The sequence below is a fragment of the Salmo salar genome, chromosome 15 (genome assembly GCF_965601325.2).
Source record: "Salmo salar chromosome 15, fSalSal1, whole genome shotgun sequence".
NCBI classification, from domain to species: Eukaryota; Metazoa; Chordata; class Actinopteri; order Salmoniformes; family Salmonidae; genus Salmo; species Salmo salar.
Genome location: NC_138305.1, coordinates 81,877,182 through 81,898,587, shown reverse-complemented (window position 1 = coordinate 81,898,587; position 21,406 = coordinate 81,877,182). Strand labels below are relative to the sequence as shown.

Here is a 21,406-nt window from a genome sequence, read left to right as displayed (position 1 = left end):
AGGTTTGCCGAAAACACACTTTATTTTCAAAAGAGGGTGTAGAATAAAAAATTAAGTGATTCGTAGTAAATACATTTGATTTGACAGTTTATTTTTTACAGTCTATGGACAAAACAGAGTGGTGTAGGGATTGCAGCAGGAAAGTGAGTCAGGCAGGGAAGCTACTCCGAGTCCTGTCTCAGTGTTGTTGTCCTTCCCTGTCCTCCCATGCAGAGCCGGAGCACTGTGACCCACTTCCACCCTGTCATGACCCACTTCCTGTCATTCCTTTCTGACCTGGCGCCTCTGTCTGCAGTCTCTGCCACTCTCACCACAGTGCACTGCTATCTGGGCCACTTGTGTAACCAGCTTGTTAACTCCAATAGTTTGCTTTTAGCCCGTGATCAGAGTTGAAGGCTAATCCACTACAACCATTCTCTCAAGCGTTCTCAACTACCTTTGCCAATAATTTGTCCAAGAATGTGAGCAAACTGGCAAGGAAACAAACAGTGGAGTCATTCATGGAGAAAATAGGTACAATTCTTTGTGAGCTTTTGGGAGTCATGCGGAGCCATTTCTGAGAAAGGAAACCTATGGCCAAAAACTGTCTGCTTAGTGATCACCGGAATAATACATATCCTGACCCCTAGAGCAACTTTTGTCGGGAACAAACACAGTTCATTTTCCACTGCTGCAGTCCAGGAAGTAAAGTGGAATACAGCCAAAGCCTTGCGGGAAATGCAGCCCATTGAGAGTGACCTGTGTGTCCATCTGTTTGATGACCCAACTCCTGGAATGTGTGGCACCGGGCGAACAATAACAAAGAGCTCTGATGACAGCAGGATAAAACACACAGGCAGAGTAGACAACAGCACTGCCAGGGACAGAGAGGGCGAGATAACATCCAGGTCAAACTGGCTGTTGTGTGTGTTTGTTGTTAAAGGATAGTCAATCTGGCCCCATTGTCTCCTCTAGAGAGTTGGTAGATCATGAACAAAGAATGGAATGGCTAAACATAGGTATAGGCTACCTTATAAGGATCAGTATTAGGACCATACATGAGTATTTTGATGGCTAATACAACAGTTGCATATCTCAAGTATATTGGTATCGTTTTCAAAAACTATCCATTCATTGATAAGCACACAGTGTTATACCCACTATTTGACCTCTGCAAAAGGCCCAAATGAGAATGATGAGAGATACTGGTTTTTCATAATCATTCTAAAAACCTTTGACATTTTATTTTTTGGAAAGTCCAAGACACCCCGGCCATCCTACAATCTAAGCTTGATGCCCTCAATCTCACACAATTTATCAATGAACCCACCAGGTACAACCCCAAATCCGTAAACACGGGCACCCTCATAGATATCATCCTAACCAACCTGCCCTCCAAATACACCTCTGCTGTCTTCAACCAGGATCTCAGTGATCACTGCCTCATTGCCTGCGTCCGTAATGGGTCTGCGGTTAAGCGACCACCCCTCATCACTGTCAAACGCTCCCTAAAACACTTCAGGGAGCAGGCCTTTCTAATCGACCTGGCCCGGGTATACTGGAAGGATATTGACCTCATTCCGTCAGTAGAGGATGCCTGGTTATTCTTTAAAAGTGCTTTCCTCACCATCTTAAATAAGCATGCCCCATTCAAAAAATGTTGGACCAGGAACAGATATAGCCATTGGTTCACTCCAGACCTGACTGCCCTTGACCAGCACAAAAACATCCTGTGGCGTACTGCATTAGCATTGAATAGCCCCCGCGATATGCAACTTTTCAGGGAAGTTAGGAACCAATATACACAGGCAGTTAGGAAAGCAAAGGGTAGCTTTTTCAAACAGAAATTTGCATCCTGTAGCACTAGCTCTAAAAAGTTCTGGGACACTGTAAAGTCCATGGAGAATAAGAGCACCTCCTCCCAGCTGCCCACTGCACTGAGGCTAGGAAACACTGTCACCACCGATAAATCCGCGATAATTGAGAATAAGCCTTTTTCTACAGCTGGCCTTGCTTTCCACCTGGCTACCCCTAACCCGGTCAACAGCCCTGCACCCCTCACTGCAACTTGCCCAAGCCTCCCCCATTTCTCCTTCACCCAAATTCAGATAGCTGATGTTCTGAAAGAGCTGCAAAATCTGGACCCCTACAAATCAGCAGGGCTAGGCAATCTGGACCCTCTATTCCTAAAATTAACCGCCAAAATTGTTGCAACCCCTATTACTAGCTTGTTCAACCTCTCTTTTGTATCATCTGAGATCCCCAAAGATTGGAAAGCTGCTGTGGTCATCCCCCTCTTCAAAAGGGGGAGACACTCTAGACCCAAACTGCTACAGACCTATATCTATCCTACCCTGCCTTTCTAAGGTCTTCAAAAGCCAAGTTAACAAACAGATCACCGACCATTTCGAATCCCACCCTACCTTCTCCACTATGCAATCTGGTTTCCGAGCTGATCATGGGTGCACCTCAGCCACGCTCAAGGTCCTAAACGATATCATAACCGCCATCGATAAGAGACAATACTGTGCAGCTGTATTCATTGACCAGGACAAGGCTTTCGACTCTGTCAATCACCACATTCTTATCGGCAGACTCAACAGCCTTGGTTTCTCAAATGACTGCCTCGCCTGGTTCACCAACTACTTCTCTGACAGAGTTCAGTGTGTCAAATCGGAGGGCCTGTTGTCCGGACCTCTGGCAGTCTGTATGGGGGTGCCACTGGGTTCAATCCTCGGGCCGACTCTTTTCTCTGTATACGTCAATGATGTTGCTCTTGCTGCTGGTGATTCTCTGATCCACCTCTACACAGATGACACCATTCTGTATACTTCTGGCCCTTCTTTGGACATCGTGTTAACTAACCTCCAGACGAGCTTCAATGCCATACAACTCTCCTTCCGTGGCCTCTAACTGCTCTTAAATGCAAGCAAAACTAAATGCATGCTCTTCAACCGATCGCTGCCCACACCTACCCACATTACTCTGGACGGTTCTGACTTAGAATATGTGGACAACTACAAATGCCTAGGTGTCTGGTTAGACTGTAAACTCTCCTTACAGACTCACATTAAGCATCTCCAATCCAAAATTAAATCTAGAATCGGCTTCCTATTTCGCAACAAAGCATCCTTCACTCATGCTGCCAAACATATCCTAGTAAAACTGACTATCCTACCGATCCATTACTTCGGCAATATCATTTACAAAATAGCCTCCAACATTCTACTCAGCAAATTGGATGCAGTCTATCACAGTGCCATTCACTTTTGTCACCAAAGCCCCATATACTACCCACCACTGCGACCTGTATGCTCTCGTTGGCTGGCCCTCGCTTCATATCCGTCGCAAAATCCACTGGCTCCAGGTCATCTATAAGTTGTTGCTAGGTAAAGCCCCGCCTTATCTCAGCTACTGGTCACCATAGCAGCACCCACCCGCAGCACGCACTCAAGCAGGTATACTTCACTGGTCACCCCCAAAGCCAATTCCTCCTTTGGCCGCCTTTCTTTCCAGTTATCTGCTGCCAATGACTGGAACGACATGAAAAAAATCACTGAAGCTGGACTCATATCTCCCTCACTAGCTTTAAGCACCAGCTGTCAGAGCAGCTCACAGATCACTGCACCTGTACATAGGCAATCTGTAAATAGCCCATCCAACTACCTCACCATATTATTTATTTTGCTCCTGTTGTGTCGCACTGCTTTGCTTCTTCTTGGCCAGGTCGCAGTTGTAAATGAGAACTTGTTCTCAACTAGCCTAGCTGGTTAAATAAAAGGTGAAATAAAAATAATAGAAGAAAATTGACTACTTCAAATTGGAGATTGCCTCAATAGCACTGCCTGTGTGCTAATGTCTTTCTCTATGGAAATATCTTACCCTTTACTGTCACCTGGTGTTCAAACTAAGGAACTGCATTTCATACATCCTAATACCATTCTCCATGTTTGAGTAACAGCAGTTATTGTGATATACTTTCCAAATCAATTACCGCTGTATGAACTCATCATAATTCTACATTATTAAACTTGGTTGATCCCTGCCAGTCATTTGAATAACTTGAAGAAATCAACAGCAAAGTGCTAATGAAAACTGATGATTATTTCTACTTTTCTCGCTCGGTCCGATTCCTGCATTTCATTGGATAGGCTATTCATTTAATCTGTACCATCAGACAGGCTATGTGAACAATTCCACATCAAATTCAACATAACAGCACATACATCCTACATACATTATGGGCATAGTTGGATGACAGACATTACAGTCATCCTTGGATAGTATGGATCCATTGGCTTAATTTATAGACCAGTCAAAATACACTAGTATCAAAAAGGACAGTGACAGTCAGATGAAGAGTGGGTTGTCTTGGACTGTTACTCTGGCAGCCACACCTCCATCAGAGCGCTCATCACTCTTGGTCCTCAGCACACTTATTCAGCACCATGTGACTGCTCCTATGAGAAATCAAATCCAGAGATCAGTGCAAACACAAATAACATTTGTGGGAAATTCTGCCACCACAACACCATCCAGGACATTTATGTATCAGTCAATTAATAATATTGTGACAAAAATATGCATGTCTGTCTGTATGTATACCTGGCATAAGCTCCAAATGTGCCCAGTTCACATATGCAAGTGCTGAGTTTTAGCAGAGTCCCCCGTTACAGGATGTAGTCGTGCACAGGCTGGATCTTGTCCATCCGGATGTAAGCTGCCCTCTATATGTCACACCCTCCAGTACCTGACAGATCTCAGCTCCATAGATGTGGTTGCCCACAGGAGGAGGAATTCTACACATCAACAGACAGGCCAGAGCATGACGGTGTCAGGGTCACAAGAGACTAGGTGCATTCGTTTTGCCTCACCTGGGGCACAGAGTGGGTAGAGTTTGTACATTGTAGACCATTCCAATGGTCCTAAAGTGAAATCTCAGCTCACCCGGGGCACCAGGCGACCTTTAGTTAATGCACTCATTGTAAGAAGAGCTGAGGTCCTTTTACCCCCACCTTCCCTCTGTGGCTTCAGGACAAACTGGTCTGGTTTTGCCAAAGCCACAGTCTTGTCACCTTCTGGTCCCTGTTGTGACCAAGTAAGGTCATTGAAAAAGAAATGCTAACCATTTACAACAGCATTGTAAAGAGAAGAGGTAATATGTTAACATTTAACCAGGTTCTCTTACCATGTCTAGACTATACAGCCCTGCAAAGGTGGCCCAGATCTGATCCACCACGTCAGGTTCACCAGGAAAGAACCTCTCCAGAACACCAGGTCTGGCCAGTTCCTGTTGGACCTTCTTGGTGCCAGCCAGGTGGGTACTGATATCTGGACACTTCACAGCCATAGAACGTTCCATCATGAGGCCAGCCTCCCAGCTCTACACAAAATCATACAGGGAAGATTATTACTGCTGAATCAAAGGGCCAAATCCAATCCAACAGTATCATTATCATCATAGATAGAGGAACTGGGAAGTGGTCTCTGAATCAGTCTTGTGAATTTAAGGGGTACATACATTACAGTCAATGATAACCTTTCTCAGTAGTCCGTGTAAAGGTTAAAATTAAATAAATGCTGTAAGCCCTTTATTTAACTAGGCAAGTCAGTTAAATTCTTACTTACAATGACAGCCTACCGGGGAACAGTGGGTTAACTGCCTTGTTCAGGGGCAGAATGACAGATTTTTACCTTGTCAGCAACCTTTCAGTTACTGGCCCAACGCTCTAACCACTAGGCTACCTGCCACCACAGGTGAAGTACAATGACAGGATGTTACCGTCTAACCTGTTCTGTGTAGTTCTGAGGAATGTACCCATAGCGGAAATATACAATAGCAACCTCTTCCATCTCTGCAGAGAGAATGAGAAACAACAAGAGATATGAATAGAGTTTGACTTGCTTAAATGCAAACAAGCTTCATGTCAGGAACATAATTACATGTTTGTTAGAAATCTAACAATCCATTTGGTCACAACAAGTAACTATAGAACAAATATCCTCGTTTTCAGCAAGGAATCCCATCTTAGATACGTCGTCAAATCGTCTTCGTATAACAGGAATTCTTCTGCAAAAAAAAAAAACATTTTGCAGACAATATGTGGACACTCATGACTTCATTGTGTGAGAACAGATAATTCACTTGACTAATAAGCACCTAGGAATCCAACCAAACTTACCTGTTCCATAGCTCATTCTCAATATATCTATGGCCCAAAAAATACTTCAACCAGAAACGGGACCACTGCCCTGCAGTGAATGAATGTTAGATAGTTAGCATTGCCAGTTGGAGCTTGAATCATTTACATTTAAAGTGATATGAAAACCTTCTGACGCCCATCTTTCTGAGCCGTAGAGGTCCCAGGCCTTAGCCAGACTTGCAGAAGGGTTGTTGTCTAGGACATGCTTGCTTTCATCCAGCTGACCAGGCCTCTTCAGAATGTGCCTAATGATGAAATAATAATAGGCCTTATTTAGAAAAAAATACTTCACAGGGGATATTTAAAGAAATCATTTGATAGCTAGTTATGTGAACATACTGGTGGACGTCTGGTGTGCATGCAGAAACACCACACCCACCGGCAGCAATGATGTTGATCTCTGTTTCAGGGAGCCATTCTGGTCCAACATGTAGTCTGAGCGATTCAGACCCAAAACTATGGACTGGACATTTTTCATAAAGTAGTGTGAACATCCTATCTTAATTGTTCCTAAATTAGATTAATACAAATGTTCTTAATATCTGATATAGTTCATTAACATTTAAATAGAACTACAACACCCTACCTGGTTCCTCCCAGTGAAAAGCGGTGGAATTGCCCTGTCGCCCTTTCCTGCAGTAAATGACCTAGTGACCTCATGTTATTCAGAGTTAATAAACATTATTTCAAAAACCAACCGAAAAGCCAGTGTTTCTATATTTCTATCGTCTGTGATGTACATAATGTGTAATATTGGGATGCAAACTAAAAATGTAATACATTTTAACTCTATATCTGACATGGTACAGGTGTCTTCCTTTTTTTAAGTCCATAACCATGTGTGTGAGGTGTATACTTTTGTTTCAAAGTAGATTTGTTTAAGACTACCAAGAAACACTCTGTGTGACCCTGATTTAGCCCACTGCAGTAAAAGGTTAATTTAAACTACAAAACCTGAGTCCTCCCCTCTTGTATGACATGTCTGTATGTTGAATAAACTGCCAGTGAAATCTACTTTGATAGTGCTATTAAAATGTTAAAAAGGAGCAGATCCTTAAATTGTCTACAATCCCTCTATTGCCCTAGTCTTTTCTGCTTGGTCATACAGCTCTCTGTATTACCTGGCTAGAGCCTCCTCCAGGAAGCTTGAGTCCTGGCTGATCTTGTCCACCAGTCGGTTGTAGTGCGTTTGTACTGCTAGAGCCTGGTGGAAGGTAGCCTCGGGCACTGGTGAGGGGAAAAGTGTGAATAGGTGCAAAGGTCACCACCTGAAACCAGACAAAATGAACAGCAGCTCCGATGACTATTTGTTAACTTTAGATAAAATGGACACATTAAAAATAGTATGTATGCCAGCAAACAGACACAGTTCTAGACATGTGACAGCCTCAACTGTTATTGTGTAGCATGCTAGTGTGGTGAAAGCTAAACGGTAAATGCTTAGTGAGCTAATGCTGTCTTGAGATGCAAAGATGACCCAGGTGCAATATCTAGATCAAATATATATATATTTTTTTATTATTATTATTATTATTATTATTATTATTATTATTTTATTTATTTTTTTCATCAGGGCTCTCCAACCGTGATCCCGGAGAGCTAACTTCCTGTATGTTTTCGCTCCAACCCCAGTTATAACTAACCTGGTTCAGCTTATCAACCAACTAATTATTAGAATCAGGTGTGCTAGATTAGGGTTGGCGTGAAAACCTACAGGATGGTAGCTCTCCAGGAACAGGGTTGGAGATAAAACCTACAGGATGGTAGCTCTCCAGGAACAGGGTTGGAGATAAAACCTACAGGATGGTAGCTCTCCAGGAACAGGGTTGGAGATAAAACCTACAGGATGGTAGCTCTCCAGGAACAGGGTTGGAGATAAAACCTACAGGATGGTAGCTCTCCAGGAACAGGGTTGGAGATAAATAAAACCTACAGGATGGTAGCTCTCCAGGAACAGGGTTGGAGATAAAACCTACAGGATGGTAGCTCTCCAGGAACAGGGTTGGAGATAAAACCTACAGGATGGTAGCTCTCCAGGAACAGGGTTGGAGATAAAACCTACAGGATGGTAGCTCTCCAGGAACAGGGTTGGAGATAAAACCTACAGGATGGTAGCTCTCCAGGAACAGGGTTGGAGATAAAACCTACAGGATGGTAGCTCTCCAGGAACAGGGTTGGCGTGAAAACCTACAGGATGGTAGCTCTCCAGGAACAGGGTTGGAGATAAAACCTACAGGATGGTAGCTCTCCAGGAACAGGGTTGGAGATAAATAAAACCTACAGGATGGTAGCTCTCCAGGAACAGGGTTGGCGTGAAAACCTACAGGATGGTAGCTCTCCAGGAACAGGGTTGGAGATAAAACCTACAGGATGGTAGCTCTCCAGGAACAGGGTTGGAGATAAAACCTACAGGATGGTAGCTCTCCAGGAACAGGGTTGGAGATAAAACCTACAGGATGGTAGCTCTCCAGGAACAGGGTTGGAGATAAAACCTACAGGATGGTAGCTCTCCAGGAACAGGGTTGGAGATAAAACCTACAGGATGGTAGCTCTCCAGGAACAGGGTTGGAGATAAAACCTACAGGATGGTAGCTCTCCAGGAACAGGGTTGGAGATAAAACCTACAGGATGGTAGCTCTCCAGGAACAGGGTTGGAGAGCCCTGATCTGGATGGACACTTGCATTTTGTCCGGTAAGCACTTAAAGGGGCAATCTGTGATTCAAACAAAAAAGCCGTCAACCCACCACTTTTTTTGGGGTAAACAGCTGAGGGACAGCGCTGGAGAAATAAAACCACCCTCAAATAAATTCAAGGACTGACCATCCATAAGATCAAAATTATATAGCCATGTTTATACAGTGTGTTTACAATTATATTGTTTACAAATAATGGTGTAAAGCAAGCATATATTTTGGGCTCTGATGGGGTGAGTGAGACATTAAAAATATATTATTTTAGAATCAATGGTTATATATCATTAATTCCAAAAATGGATGTACCAATCCCAGATTTGCATTCTATCCTAAGAATTTAATTAAAGGCCCAGTGTAGTTGAAAACATGATTTCCATGTTTTATATACACTGAATTTACTAAAACATTAGGAACCCTTTCCTAATATTGAGTGGCACTCCCCCTTTTGCCCTCAGAACAACCTCAATTCATTGGGGCATGGACTCTGCACGGTGTCAAAAGCGTTCCACAGGGACTTCAATACTTCCCACAGTTGTGTCAAGTTGACTGGATGTCCTTTGAGTGGTGGACCATTCTTGATACACACAGGAAACTGTTGAGCGTGAAAAACCCAGCAGCGTTGCAGTTCTTTTGCAGTTCTTAACACAAACCGTTGCACCGGCACCTATTGTACTACCATACCCTGTTCAAAAGCTCTTCAATCTTTTGTTTTGCTATTCACCCTCTGAATGGCACTCACACAATCCATGTCTCAATTGTCTCCAGGCTTAAACATCCTTCTTTAACCTGTCTTCTCCCCTTTGATCTATACTGATTTAACAGGTGACATCAATAAGGGATCATAGCTTTCACCTGGATTCCCCTGGTCAGTCTCTGTCATGGGAAACACAGGTCTTCTTTTGTATACTCAGTGCATTTCCACACTGAGGTTGGAATAACACTGAAATGTTTTATTATTATAATGCCTTTGAAGCGTAAGAGCTGTTTGAAAATACATGTAGTTTTGGCACGTCTGATGACATCACCAGGCGATAAATTAGTTAATAGACCAAAAAAAGAGGGTTCCAAACCTCTCTGCCAATAACAGCTAGTTTTCCCCTCCCCTTGTTTGAGAAATTGCTCTTTGCTAGAAGCATTTTTTTTTTACCCCTTTAGTTGAAAACAATCACAGTAAGGTACTTAATTGTTACCCAGAAATTACTTGACACAGATAAAAAAATTAAAAAAAACAGCTACACTGGATCTTTAAGTCTAGATTTAAAAACATTAAATTTACACAGCCGTGGTACCAAGACAGAATAGATTCCCAGTAACTCAATCGGACAACATTCCTCTCATGGCTAAGCACACCAGCATAGGTCCAATGGCTGACCTGCTACTTCTCAACTCGACAGGACAGTAGTGAAGGTGGAACATTTTATGTTCCTCTGCGTACACATCACAGACAAACTGAAATGGTCCACCCACACAGACAGCATGGTGAAGAAGGCGCAACAGCGCCTCTTCAACCTCAGGAGGCTGAAGAAATTTGGCTTGTCACCAAAAACACTCACACACTTTTACAGATGCACAATCGAGAGCATCCTGTCGGGCTGTATCACCGCCTGGTACAGCAACTGCTCCGCCCACAACCGTAAGGCTCTCCAGAGGGTAGTGAGGTCTGCACAACGCATCACTGGGGGCAAACTACCTGCCCTCCAGGACACTTGCACCACCCGATGTCACAGGAAGGCCAAAAATATCATCAAGGACAACAACCACCCGAGCCACTGCCTGTTCACCCCGCTACCATCCAGAAGGCGAGGTCAGTACAGCTGTATCAAACCTGGGACCGAGAGACTGAAAAACAGCTTCTATCTCAAGGCCATCAGACTGTTAAACAGCCATCACTAACATTGAGTGGCTGCTGCCAACATACTGACTCAAATCTCTAGCCACTTTAATTAAAAATTGGATGTAATAAATGTATCACTCGTCACTTTAAACAATGCCTCTTTATATGTTTACATACCCTAGATTACCCTACATTACTCATCTCATATGTATATACTGAACTCTATACCATCTACTGCATCTTGCCTATGTTGCACGGACATCGCTCATCCATATATTTATATGTACATATTCTTATTCATTCCTTTGTTGTTGTGAAATTGTTAGATTACTTGTTAGATATTACTGCATGGTCGGAACTAGAAGCACAAGCATTTCGCTACACTCGCATTAACATCTGCTAACCATGTGTATGGTTTGATTTGACTTGTTACTTTATGAACTAGATCGCATTATATGTACTTGCCTAGTTATATATATATTTAAATAAAAAGATTGATCTATCTATAGTAGGGGATGCCCTCTTTCCCTCAGATGAGTTGGGGGTCTTTTTAGTCCTTATCAAGACTCCATTTTGAAGGGCAAAGTCTTTAGCTTCTTCCACTAAGTCCTTTATAAGTTCAGTGTTCAGCAACACCTCCTCTGGAACCCCACTCGGACTGGTAGCCATTGCAGTTCACCTGTGTTCAAGATGTTAGTGGGATGGCTGAGCTGCAAAATTTGACTCAAGTGAGCATAAAAGCACCAAATTTGGCACAGGGGAAGATTTAGATTTAGATCTGGACCGCCCCACTGTGTTAAAGTGTACGAGCTGGAGAAAAATAAAATGTTATTCTGGAGTATTATCTGTGACTGTTTTGTTCTTTGTATCCCCTCGTTTGAAATATGAAAAATTTCAATCATTTAGCAGACGCTCTTATCCAGAGCTAGTTACAGTAATGAGTGCATACATTTTCATATTTGTTCGTACTGGTCCCCCATGGGAATCAAACCTGGCATCGCAAGGTCCATGATCCTCAGTGAATGGTTGAGCAAGCTATTGGTGGTAGACGGTAATCATTTTAGGTGCTCTTAAGGTTTCGCTATATGAATACCTTAGCTCTGCCGTACAATTAATCCAAGCAGCAGTTTGACTAGTTTACTGTATGTCATGACATCCAAGTGTTTGAGAATGCAAAATGACGACATACCTGGGCCATAACCTTTACAGTTTAGGTAATAATATATGCCATTTAGCAAACGCTTTTATCCAAGGCAACTTAGTCATGTGTGCATGCATTTTACATACGGATAGTCCTGGCAATCTAACCTACTGTCCTGATGTTGCAATCGCCAAACTTTACTAACTGAGCCACAATAAGTAACACCTCCATGAATATGCAAATCACTACATTATTTTCCCATGTCCCATCTGGTGTTCATAAAATGGAACTGAATTTTATGTCATAACTTTATCCATCTGTCTAATGCCAATATAGTAACCCACTGCATCAAATCCCATCAGTTTATTATGAATGCATATTAAAAAAATAAATACAAAAGGCCGGAAGTAATAAAACAATTTATTACTATTATTCCCATGAACAATCTATTTATCTTTATACTATTATTTACTCTAGGGATATTACCTCGCAATTCTTCTCTTCTTTCCTGATTAAAACAGTTTCTCCATTTGATTGTTCAATATCTGGAATACTAGTTTTTGGTGTGAAATAATCATAGTTCTGTATTTTATGTTTCCATTCATTTCTTGGCTCTGTTTAAGTCTACCCAGCAGTGATAGAAATGTATTGCGGCAGTAAGACTTCATAGTGTCGGCACACAGCTTTTCTTCGTCCATCAGGCTCATTCCTGATCTGCACAAGCTCTAAGAGCACACATTTGATTCTACAGTAAAAGTACAAAATAAACATCTAAAATAGATGGGGAGCAGCAATTTTCTCTGCGGTCAAAGAAGAGCACTTGTGTGTTTAACTTTTCTTATTACCATGCTTCTGTGCAGTTTCACTATTAATGTGACAGAGGGCAGTGTCGGTCAGACGAGGAGTGGATTGTCTAGCACTGCCACTCCAGCAGCCACACCTCCATCAGAGTGTTCATCACTCTTGGTCCTCAGCAGATGTCCAGCACACTCATTCAGCACCATGTCTTGCCCATGCCTGTGTGGACACAGAAATCATGACACACACAACCATTCAGGGAGGAGACAAAAGGCATCTCTTTTACTCTGCAGGAGTACATTGTTATCACCACATCTTGACGCAATAGTTTTCAGTGGGCCAAAATGTATACCACCTCCAATTACAGTATACTTCATTTCAACTCACATATACAATTTCTATAAAGTTGTCAAGACAGGAATGTATACAGAAGGGTCTTTGTACCTGACGTAGGCCCCAAATACACCCAGCTCACTAAGGCAGGTGCTGAGTTTGAGTGGCGTCCCCAGCCTAAGGAGGTAGTTGTGTACAGGGCGGGGCTGAACCTTGTCCATCAGAATATAGGCCATCCTCTCTGTGCTCTGCTTCACACCCTCCAGTACCTGACATATCTCAGCTCCATAGAGGTTGTTGCCTACAGGAGTAGAGGAAATCTACACTTTAGCAGACAGGCCAGAGCATGACAAGGTTAGAGGTCAGGATCATGAGAGATGTGAAGCAAAGAGCCGAGGTCCTCTTACCCCCACCTTCCCTCTGTGGCTTCAGGACAAACTTGTCTGGTTTTGCCAAAGCCATAGCCACAGTCTTGTCACCTTCTGGTCCCTGTTAGTAAGATTGAATAAGAAAGTTGAAGCAGAAAAGCAAACTGCTAGGAAAGGCTTTATAAAGAAAGAGTTATGTACGTAAACATTGTCGAGACTCCAAAAGAGCCCGGTTTTGTTCTCTTACCATGTCTAGAGTATACAGCCCAGCAAAGGTGGCCCGGATCTGGTCCACAACGTCAGGTTCACCAGGAAAGAACCTCTCCAGAACACCAGGTCTGGCCAGTTCCTGTTGGACCTTCTTGGTGCCAGCCAGGTGGGTACTGATATCTGGACACTTCACAGCCATAGAACGTTCCATCATGAGACGAGCCTCCCAGTTCTACAAAAAAAAAAAAAAAAAATCATACACATTGTCATAATAATAAGTGATTGCATCAGTTTCACGATGATAGATTTTACAACCCCAGCAAAGCTCTGAGAACGTGAAGAAAAAAATGAAGATGATTGTGTTCAAACCTGTTCTGTGTAGTTCTGTGGCATGTACCCATTGCGGAAATACACAATAGCAACCTCCCGTCCATCTCTGCAACAACAAAACAAAAAACAAAACAAAAATGAAACAATGAGCATGGCATTACATTGAAAGCAAAGCAATGTTCAACAGTCTTCATCAGTAACAGATGTTGCAAAATCAAAACATTAGTATATGTCGAGCACGCAAATGACCGTAACAAACTTTCTACAAGAAAGTAACACTTACACAAACAGCCTCTTATCCTGATCAAGGAATCCCGTCTTAGCTACATCTTCGAACTGTCTTCGTATAACAGGAATATTTCTGAAAACAAGCAGAAATATTTTATGTCGCGCCATTTTGATATACCAAATGGTAGTCAACTACATTTGTCTACCATGGCTACAAAAATGATAGGAGGAGGCTCCATCACAGCATCACCAACAGGATAAAAATCGGATGATTGCGTCAGAGTTGATTATGATGCGTTTGACCAAGCACCCAGGCCTTACCTCTTCCATAGCTCATTCTCCACATATCGATGGTCGAAGATGTTTCTTTGGAGCTCTTCAACCAGATACAAGACTACTGCCCTTTAAGGACAGAGAATTATTAAAAGCTCAGCAGTGGTATCTACTTTGTGTTCTGTTACTGACAGACAACCAACAAAACGTCCTAGTTTTCCGTATCCTCTTTTTTTCTTTGTACAAACTGACGGATGTCAAATGCATTCACACATCTGAATCCTAACCAAGAAACCCACCTTTCTGAGCCGTAGAGGTCCCAGGCCTTAGATAAGCCCTTTGCCAGACCTGCAGAAGGGTTGTTGTCTAGGATACGCTTGCTATCCTCCAACCGACCAGCCACCTTCAGGATGTGTCTATTGATGCAGACATAGACAGGGTCATTCACAGGGCATTCAATTGTTTACAACTTTTCTTCAAACCAAACATACTTCGCCAATTCCCTTCTCCATCCTCCCGTATATTTTACAGCAGCAGAATAAAAACCTTCAGCAGGGAAAACCGACAGTATTGTTGTGGTTCACATACCGGTGGACGTTTGGCGTGTGTGAGGCAAGACCACCAAAACTGGCAGCAATGGTGTTGATCTCGATCTGCTTCAGGGAGGCACTCCCATCCTCATTCTGGTCCAGCATGTAGTCTGAGCGATTCAGACCCAAAACTATGGACTGGAAATGCACAATGAATAAATGAGCATGAGCAAAGTCTTTGACCTCATCCTAAATGTATTTGATTGTTGCAACTTGAAATGCATTCAAACATAGCATCTGATATTGCTCAGCCTTCAACACCATAGTACCCTCCAAGCTCGTCATTAAGCTCGGGGCCCTGGGTCTGAACCCCGCCCTGTGCAACTGGGTCCTGGACTTCACTGATCCTCAACACAGGGGCACCACAAGGGTGCGTGCTCAGCCCCCTCCTGTACTCCCTGTTCACCCATGACTGCATGGCCGCGCACGCCTCCAACTCAATCATCAAGTTTGCAGTTGACAACAGTAGTAGGCCCGATTACCAACAACGACGAGACGGACTACAGGGAGGAGGTGAGGGCCTTGGTGGAGTGGTGCCAGGAAAATAACTTCTCCCTCAACAAAACGAAGGATCTGATTATGGACTTCACGAAACAGAAGAGGGAGCACGCCACTATTCACATCGACGAGAATGCAGTGGAGAAGGTGGAAAGATTCAAGTTCCTTGGCGTACACATCACTGACAATCTGAAATGGTCCACACAGTGTGGTGAAGGCGCAACAGCGCCTCTTCAACCTCAGGAAGCTGATGAAATTTGGCTTAGCCCCTACGACCCTCACAAGCTTTTACAGATGCACAATTGAGAGCAGCTTGTCAGGCTGCATCACCGCCTGGTACGACAACTGCACCGCCCACAACCGGGCTCTCCAGAGGGTGGTGTGGTCTGCCCAACACATAACCTGTGGCACACTGCCTGCCCTACAGGACACCTACAGCACCCGAAGGAAGGCCAAAAAGATCATCAAGGACATCAACCACCCGAGCCAAGGTCTGTTCACCCGCTATCATCCAGAAGGTGAGGTCAGTACAGGTGCATCAAAGCTGGGACCGAGAGATAGAAGCTGTTTTTCAATCTCAAGGCCATCAGACTGTTAAATAGTCATCACTAACACAGAGGCTGCTGCCTTCATACAGACTCAAAAGCATTGGACGCTTTAATAAATGGATCACTAGTCCTTTAATAATGCCACTTAAATAATGTTTACATAGGAGATGAGTAATGTAAGCTATGTATATACTGTATTTTATACCATCTATTGCATCTTGCCTATGCCGCTCGGCCATCGCTCATCCATATATGTATATGTACATATTCTTATTCCATCCCTTTAGATTTGTGTGTATTAGGTAGTTGTTGTAGAATTGTAAGATATTACTGCACTGTCGGAACTAGAAGCACAAGCATTTCACTACACTCGCATTAACATCTGCTAACCATGTGTATGACCAATAAAATTTAATCTCATGTATATACTGTATTCTATTCTACTGTATTTTAGTCAATGCCACTCATCCTAATATTTATATATATTTTTTATTCCATTATTTTACTTTTAGATGTGTGTATTGTTAGATATTACTGCACTGTTGGAGCTAGGAACACAAGCATTTCGCAACACCTGCAAAAAATGTGTTACCAATAACATTTGATTTGTTAGAAAGCAATAATACCCTACCTGGGTCTTTCCTTCCTGTAAAACATGTCTGTATATATTGAACAACCTCCCAGTGAAATCATCCACTTTGATGGTGCTGGCTAGAGCCTCCTCCAGGAAGCTTGAGTCCTGGCTGATCTTGTCCACCAGTCGGTTGTAGTGCGTTTGTACTGCTAGAGCCTGGTGGAAGGTAGCCTCGGGCACTGGCGAGGGGAAAAGTGTGAACGGTGCATAGGTCACCACCTGAAACCAAACACAATAAGGGTGCCTTTGTAAATTCCCCATGACAATCTACTCTGATTTGAGAGTGGCAGAGTGCAGAATAATTGAGGAGTTTGCGAATGCCCTAAACTCTTGTTATGGCAGATATGTAAACATCGGCAAAGAAACTGAATTCAATTGTTGCCAGTAACCCAGTTAGCCACCAACGCTCTAGATAACATGAAAACAGCCTAACCAGCTCTGCTAGGGCGAGTAAAATGTTCAAAGTGAGGTGTTAAAGCTTCTTCCAGACACGAAAGAGAGCAAGCTTATATTATTTTGGATGATATATCGATACTTTGAATCCAAGTTTCAATTTGCTAGGTAGCGTTAGCATGCGCTAATCGGCTGTACCTTTGCCAAAACTATGGAATTTTTCCTCCTATAGCTTGTTCTCCATCTTCTTTTTAAATAGTGAGTCAATATGTTTTCAGCACTTATTTCAACGACTGATCAAAAACTCTGCTGCAGATATATATAGTGAGCAATGTTTGGAACATCAAATTGCTATAAAATCACAGTATCAATTCAGAAAACATATAGAATCGTGAGAACAGCCATATATAGTACCAGTCAAAAGTTAGGACACACCTACTCATTCAAGGGTTTTTATTTTTACTATTTTCTACATTATAGAATAATAGTGAAGACATCAAAACTATGAAATAACACATGTAGTAACCAAGAAAGTGTTAAACACAAAATATATTTTATATTTGAGATTCTTCAAAATAGCCACCGTTTACCTTGACAGCTTGCACACTCTTGGCATTCTCTCAACCAGCATTACCTGGAATGATTTTCCAGTCTTCCACATATGCTGTGCACTTGTTGGCTGCATTTCCTTCACTCTGCGGTCCAACTCATCCCAAATGATCTCAATTGGGTTGAGGTCGGGTGATTGTAGAGGCCAGGTCATCTGATGCAGCACTCCATCACTCTCCTTCTTGGTCAAATAGCCCTTACACAGCCTGGAGGTGTGTTTGGTCATTATCCTGTTGAAAAACAAATTATAGTCCCGCTGAGCACAAACCAGATGGGATGGCGTATTGCTGCAGAATGCAGTGGTTGCGATGCTGGTTAAGTGTGCCTTGAATTCTAAATAAATCACAGAAAGTGTCACCAGCAAAGCACCCCCACACCACCTCCTCCATGCTTTATTGTGGGAACCACACATGCGGAGATCATCTGTTCACCTACTCTGCGTCTCTCAAAGACACGCACATTTGGACTCAGAGAAAAAGACAGATTTCCGACAGTAATGTCCATTGCTTGTGTTTCTTGGCTCAAGCAAGTCTCTTCTGCTTATTGGTGTCCTTTAGTTGTGGTTTCTTTGCAGCAATTCGACCATGAAGGCCTGACGTGTCTGTTACTTGAACTCTGTGAAGCATTTATTTGGGCTGCAATTTCTGAGGCTGGAAACTAATTAACCTATCCTCTGCAGCAGAGGTAAGTCTGGGTCTTCCATTCCTGTTGCGGTCCTCATGAGAGCTAGTTTCATCATAGCGCTTTATGGTTTTTGCATCTGCACCTGAAGGAACTTTCAAAGTTCTTCACATTTTCTGTATTGACTGACCTTCATGTCGTAAAGGACTGTCGTTTCTCTTTGCTTATTTGAGCCGTTCTTGCCATACCATGGACTTGGTCTTTTACCAAATAGGGCTATCTTCTGTATACCACCCCTACCATGTCACAACACAACTGATTGGCTCAAATGCATTAAGGAAAGAAATTCCACAAATTAACCTTTAATGCACACCTGTTAATTGAAATGCATTCCAGGTGACTACCTCATGAAGCTGGTTGAGAGAATGCCAAGAGTGTGCAAACTATTTCATAGTTTTGATGTCTTCACTATTATTCTACAATGTAGATAAAAGTAAAAATAACAAAAAACCCTGGAATGAGTAGGTGTGTCTCCAAACTTTTTTTTGTGTGTGTATGCATGTATGCATGTATGCATGTATGTATGTATGCATGCATGTATAAAAAGTTACCTTTATTTAACTAGGCAAGTCAGTTAAGAACAAATTCTTATTTACAACGATGACCTAAACCAGCCAAACCCGGACGACGCAGGGCCAATTGTGCGCCACCCTATGGGACTCCCAATCACAGCCGGTTGTGATACAGCCTGGATTTGAACCAGGGTGTCTGTAGTGACGCCTCTAGCACTGAGATGCAGTGCCTTAAACCGCTGCGCCACTTGGGAGCCCTATATGTCATGATCGTGAGGTACCTGGAAAGTCCCAGCCCCAGTGCTTGATTGCCGCCGAGGTCAGAACGCTAGGATCAACCCTACTCCTCGGCCAGAGCGGCCAGTGAGCGCTCTGAACGCTCCAAGAGTCTAACGCTCTGAATTTACGAAAGGACAATCTGACAACACCCTGAATTTACAAACGACCAGAGCGCATGTACAATAGTACAGGTATGCAATTTAATTGCATTAACTGTCTTGGCATTCTGCTCTCTGAACATTTAAGATGGTAGATTAGATACTTGGTATAGTGAAAAATAAACAGAAAAACATGTAACATGACCACTGAGACAGAATATATTCCCACAGGGGCGCAACTTTGGTTTTGGAAGTGGAGGGGGGGGATACTTCTAAAACCAGTCAGATAACCACTCCAAACAGCCTACCCGACCGCTCGGAGGCATCCGCATGTTCCTAAAGCACACCGCTGCCTCGTTTTGTATCAAATTCCAATGATAAAACTGGAGGGGGAGGGACAAAAATGCAATTTCATACATGCCGCCCCCCCCCCGCGTGGTGAAAGTTGCGCCCCTGGATTCCCACAAATACATTCAGACAACACAGGCTCAAAAGAGAGAATTCCTGGCATGGCTGGGCATTACAAAGGCATTTTTGAACAGTTCCAATGGCTGCCCAGTTTCTCCTTCTCCCACTTCTCCATTGAATTAACCCAGACAGGTGATCTTCACCATCTTATAGTAGAGAATTCTATTGTTAAATCAAACAGTTCAGTGTGTCTAAAAGGTTTAGCCTAATCAAGCAGAATAAGGTTTACCTCTGATGAGTTGGGTGTCTCTTTAGTCCGCATCAACACTCCATTTAGAAGGGCTGAGTCTTTTGCCACCTCCACTAAGTCCTTTATAAGATCATTATCCATCAACACATCCTCTGGTATCCCGTTGGCAGCCATTGCAGTTCACCTGTGCAAGGTGAGACCAACATAACGTACTTGCATTGTAACCATGACAAAGCAGATTATTGATTTAACCTTTATTTAGACAGGGATTCCCATTGAGATTAGCTTCGACCGCAACTGGATTCTGATTCTGACGGGACATTGGGCTGATACAGAGATGTAACGTTACAGACTAAAGTTAGCAAGATACTGTAGCTAGCTAGTTAACGTTAGCTACCAGCAGCATCCACATACACTCTGGCTTGCTATCAACCTAAATGCACCACCACATTTTAAATGACAAACCTGTCCTTCTATACGCCGATTATGCTCAGATGATGTGCTCTGGAATGGCAATCCCCCCCCCCCAAAACACAGATGTTTTTCCCTAGAAGAATGAACACCGCGGATAAACATGGATTTGGGGGCAAACCAAAGATTACGCCTCTTCCTCTCTCTTCAGAGCTCACTACCGTGAAAACGTCTTCTTCTGTGGATTTTATATGGCAGTTGGCAACCAACTTTAAGGTGCATTACCGCCACCAACTGGACTGGAGTGTGGACCAGCGATAGCGAAGGTCAAAATCCTGCCCAATATTTTCGTCTCCCTAAGGAAACGAAATACATAATTCAATACTATATCCCCTGAAGATTTATCCAGCAATTCAATTAATCCTGGCTCTTCAACCCCATTACTCCTAAAATTTAATAACAATCGCTCCCTTTCCCTCCCATATTTCTGGCACTGAAATAGAACATATTCCACTGTTTCCATCTCCTCCTGACAGTGATCACACCTCCCAGTCAGATGTTTCCCCACCAATTACAATGTACTATTGAGCCTTGTGCCCCCCATTCTCAGCCTTGTGACTACACTTCCCTCCCTTCTCTCTCAGCCTGAGGACCTCCCTTCCCCCACCTTTGCCTGGATCTAACTGTGTACAGGTGTCTTCCCTTTCTCTCCCTGTTCCACAACTCTTGCCATTTGTTTTTAACCACTGTTCTTATCGACCCCTTGGCTTTACTGCTTGACAATTCCATCTCACCATTAGGATGTTTAAGAGCCTGCTTGGCGATAACACCCACCACCTCATTCCCCTCTACTCCCACATGAGCTGGTACCCAGAGGAACATCACAAATACCCCCGTCTCATCCTATACAAGCACTGCAAAACCTCATACAATACATCATGTCTGCTCTGAGACACAAATGTATTTAAGCTCATCAGTGCTGCACAGGAGTCAGAGCAGATGACTACTCTGTCTGGCCTCAACCTCCTCCACCCACTCTGCAGCCAATAGTATGGCCAACAACTCCATTGTGTAAACAGATAAACGATCCGTTGCTCTTTTAGT

At 43.1% G+C, this 21,406-nt stretch overlaps 1 protein-coding gene and 1 long non-coding RNA gene across 3 annotated transcripts; both read right to left on the bottom strand.

Moving 5' to 3' along the window:
* Positions 1 to 3: 3 nt before the first annotated feature.
* On the bottom strand, positions 4 to 7,488 carry LOC106572075 (glutathione synthetase). 2 transcript variants are annotated; one of them, XR_014380671.1, is made up of 6 exons: positions 6,162 to 7,488; positions 5,923 to 6,049; positions 5,770 to 5,834; positions 5,168 to 5,362; positions 4,585 to 5,064; positions 4 to 4,439 (listed from the first exon to the last, which is right to left on the bottom strand). It is a non-coding gene; the product is annotated as a glutathione synthetase (long non-coding RNA). The 2 variants fall into 2 exon arrangements; XR_014380670.1 differs by having other exon boundaries at positions 5,770 to 6,049; positions 6,162 to 7,487.
* A 4,765-nt stretch (positions 7,489 to 12,253) lies between these two features.
* On the bottom strand, positions 12,254 to 20,520 carry gss (glutathione synthetase). Its single transcript, XM_014145876.3, has 12 exons — positions 20,357 to 20,520; positions 19,931 to 20,075; positions 16,659 to 16,880; positions 14,980 to 15,119; positions 14,691 to 14,807; positions 14,440 to 14,520; positions 14,174 to 14,251; positions 13,930 to 13,996; positions 13,598 to 13,792; positions 13,390 to 13,471; positions 13,094 to 13,283; positions 12,254 to 12,868 (listed from the first exon to the last, which is right to left on the bottom strand). Exons 2-12 carry the CDS (start codon positions 20,063 to 20,065, stop codon positions 12,745 to 12,747), a joined length of 1,431 nt encoding a protein of 476 aa, XP_014001351.1. The 5' UTR covers positions 20,066 to 20,075; positions 20,357 to 20,520; the 3' UTR covers positions 12,254 to 12,744.
* Positions 20,521 to 21,406: the final 886 nt, after the last annotated feature.

Excerpts from the sequence above, each read along its gene's own strand:
- gss (XM_014145876.3), bottom strand. The coding sequence starts at position 20,065 with ATGGCTGCCAACGGGATACCAGAGGATGTGTTGATGGATAATGATCTT. Across the intron at positions 13,284-13,389 it reads GCCACAGAGGGAAGGTGGGG|GCAACAACCTCTATGGAGCT; the intron begins GTAAGAGGACCT and ends CTACTCCTGTAG. Across the intron at positions 12,869-13,093 it reads GTATTTGGGGCCTACGTCAG|GCATGGGCAAGACATGGTGC; the intron begins GTACAAAGACCC and ends GTGTCCACACAG.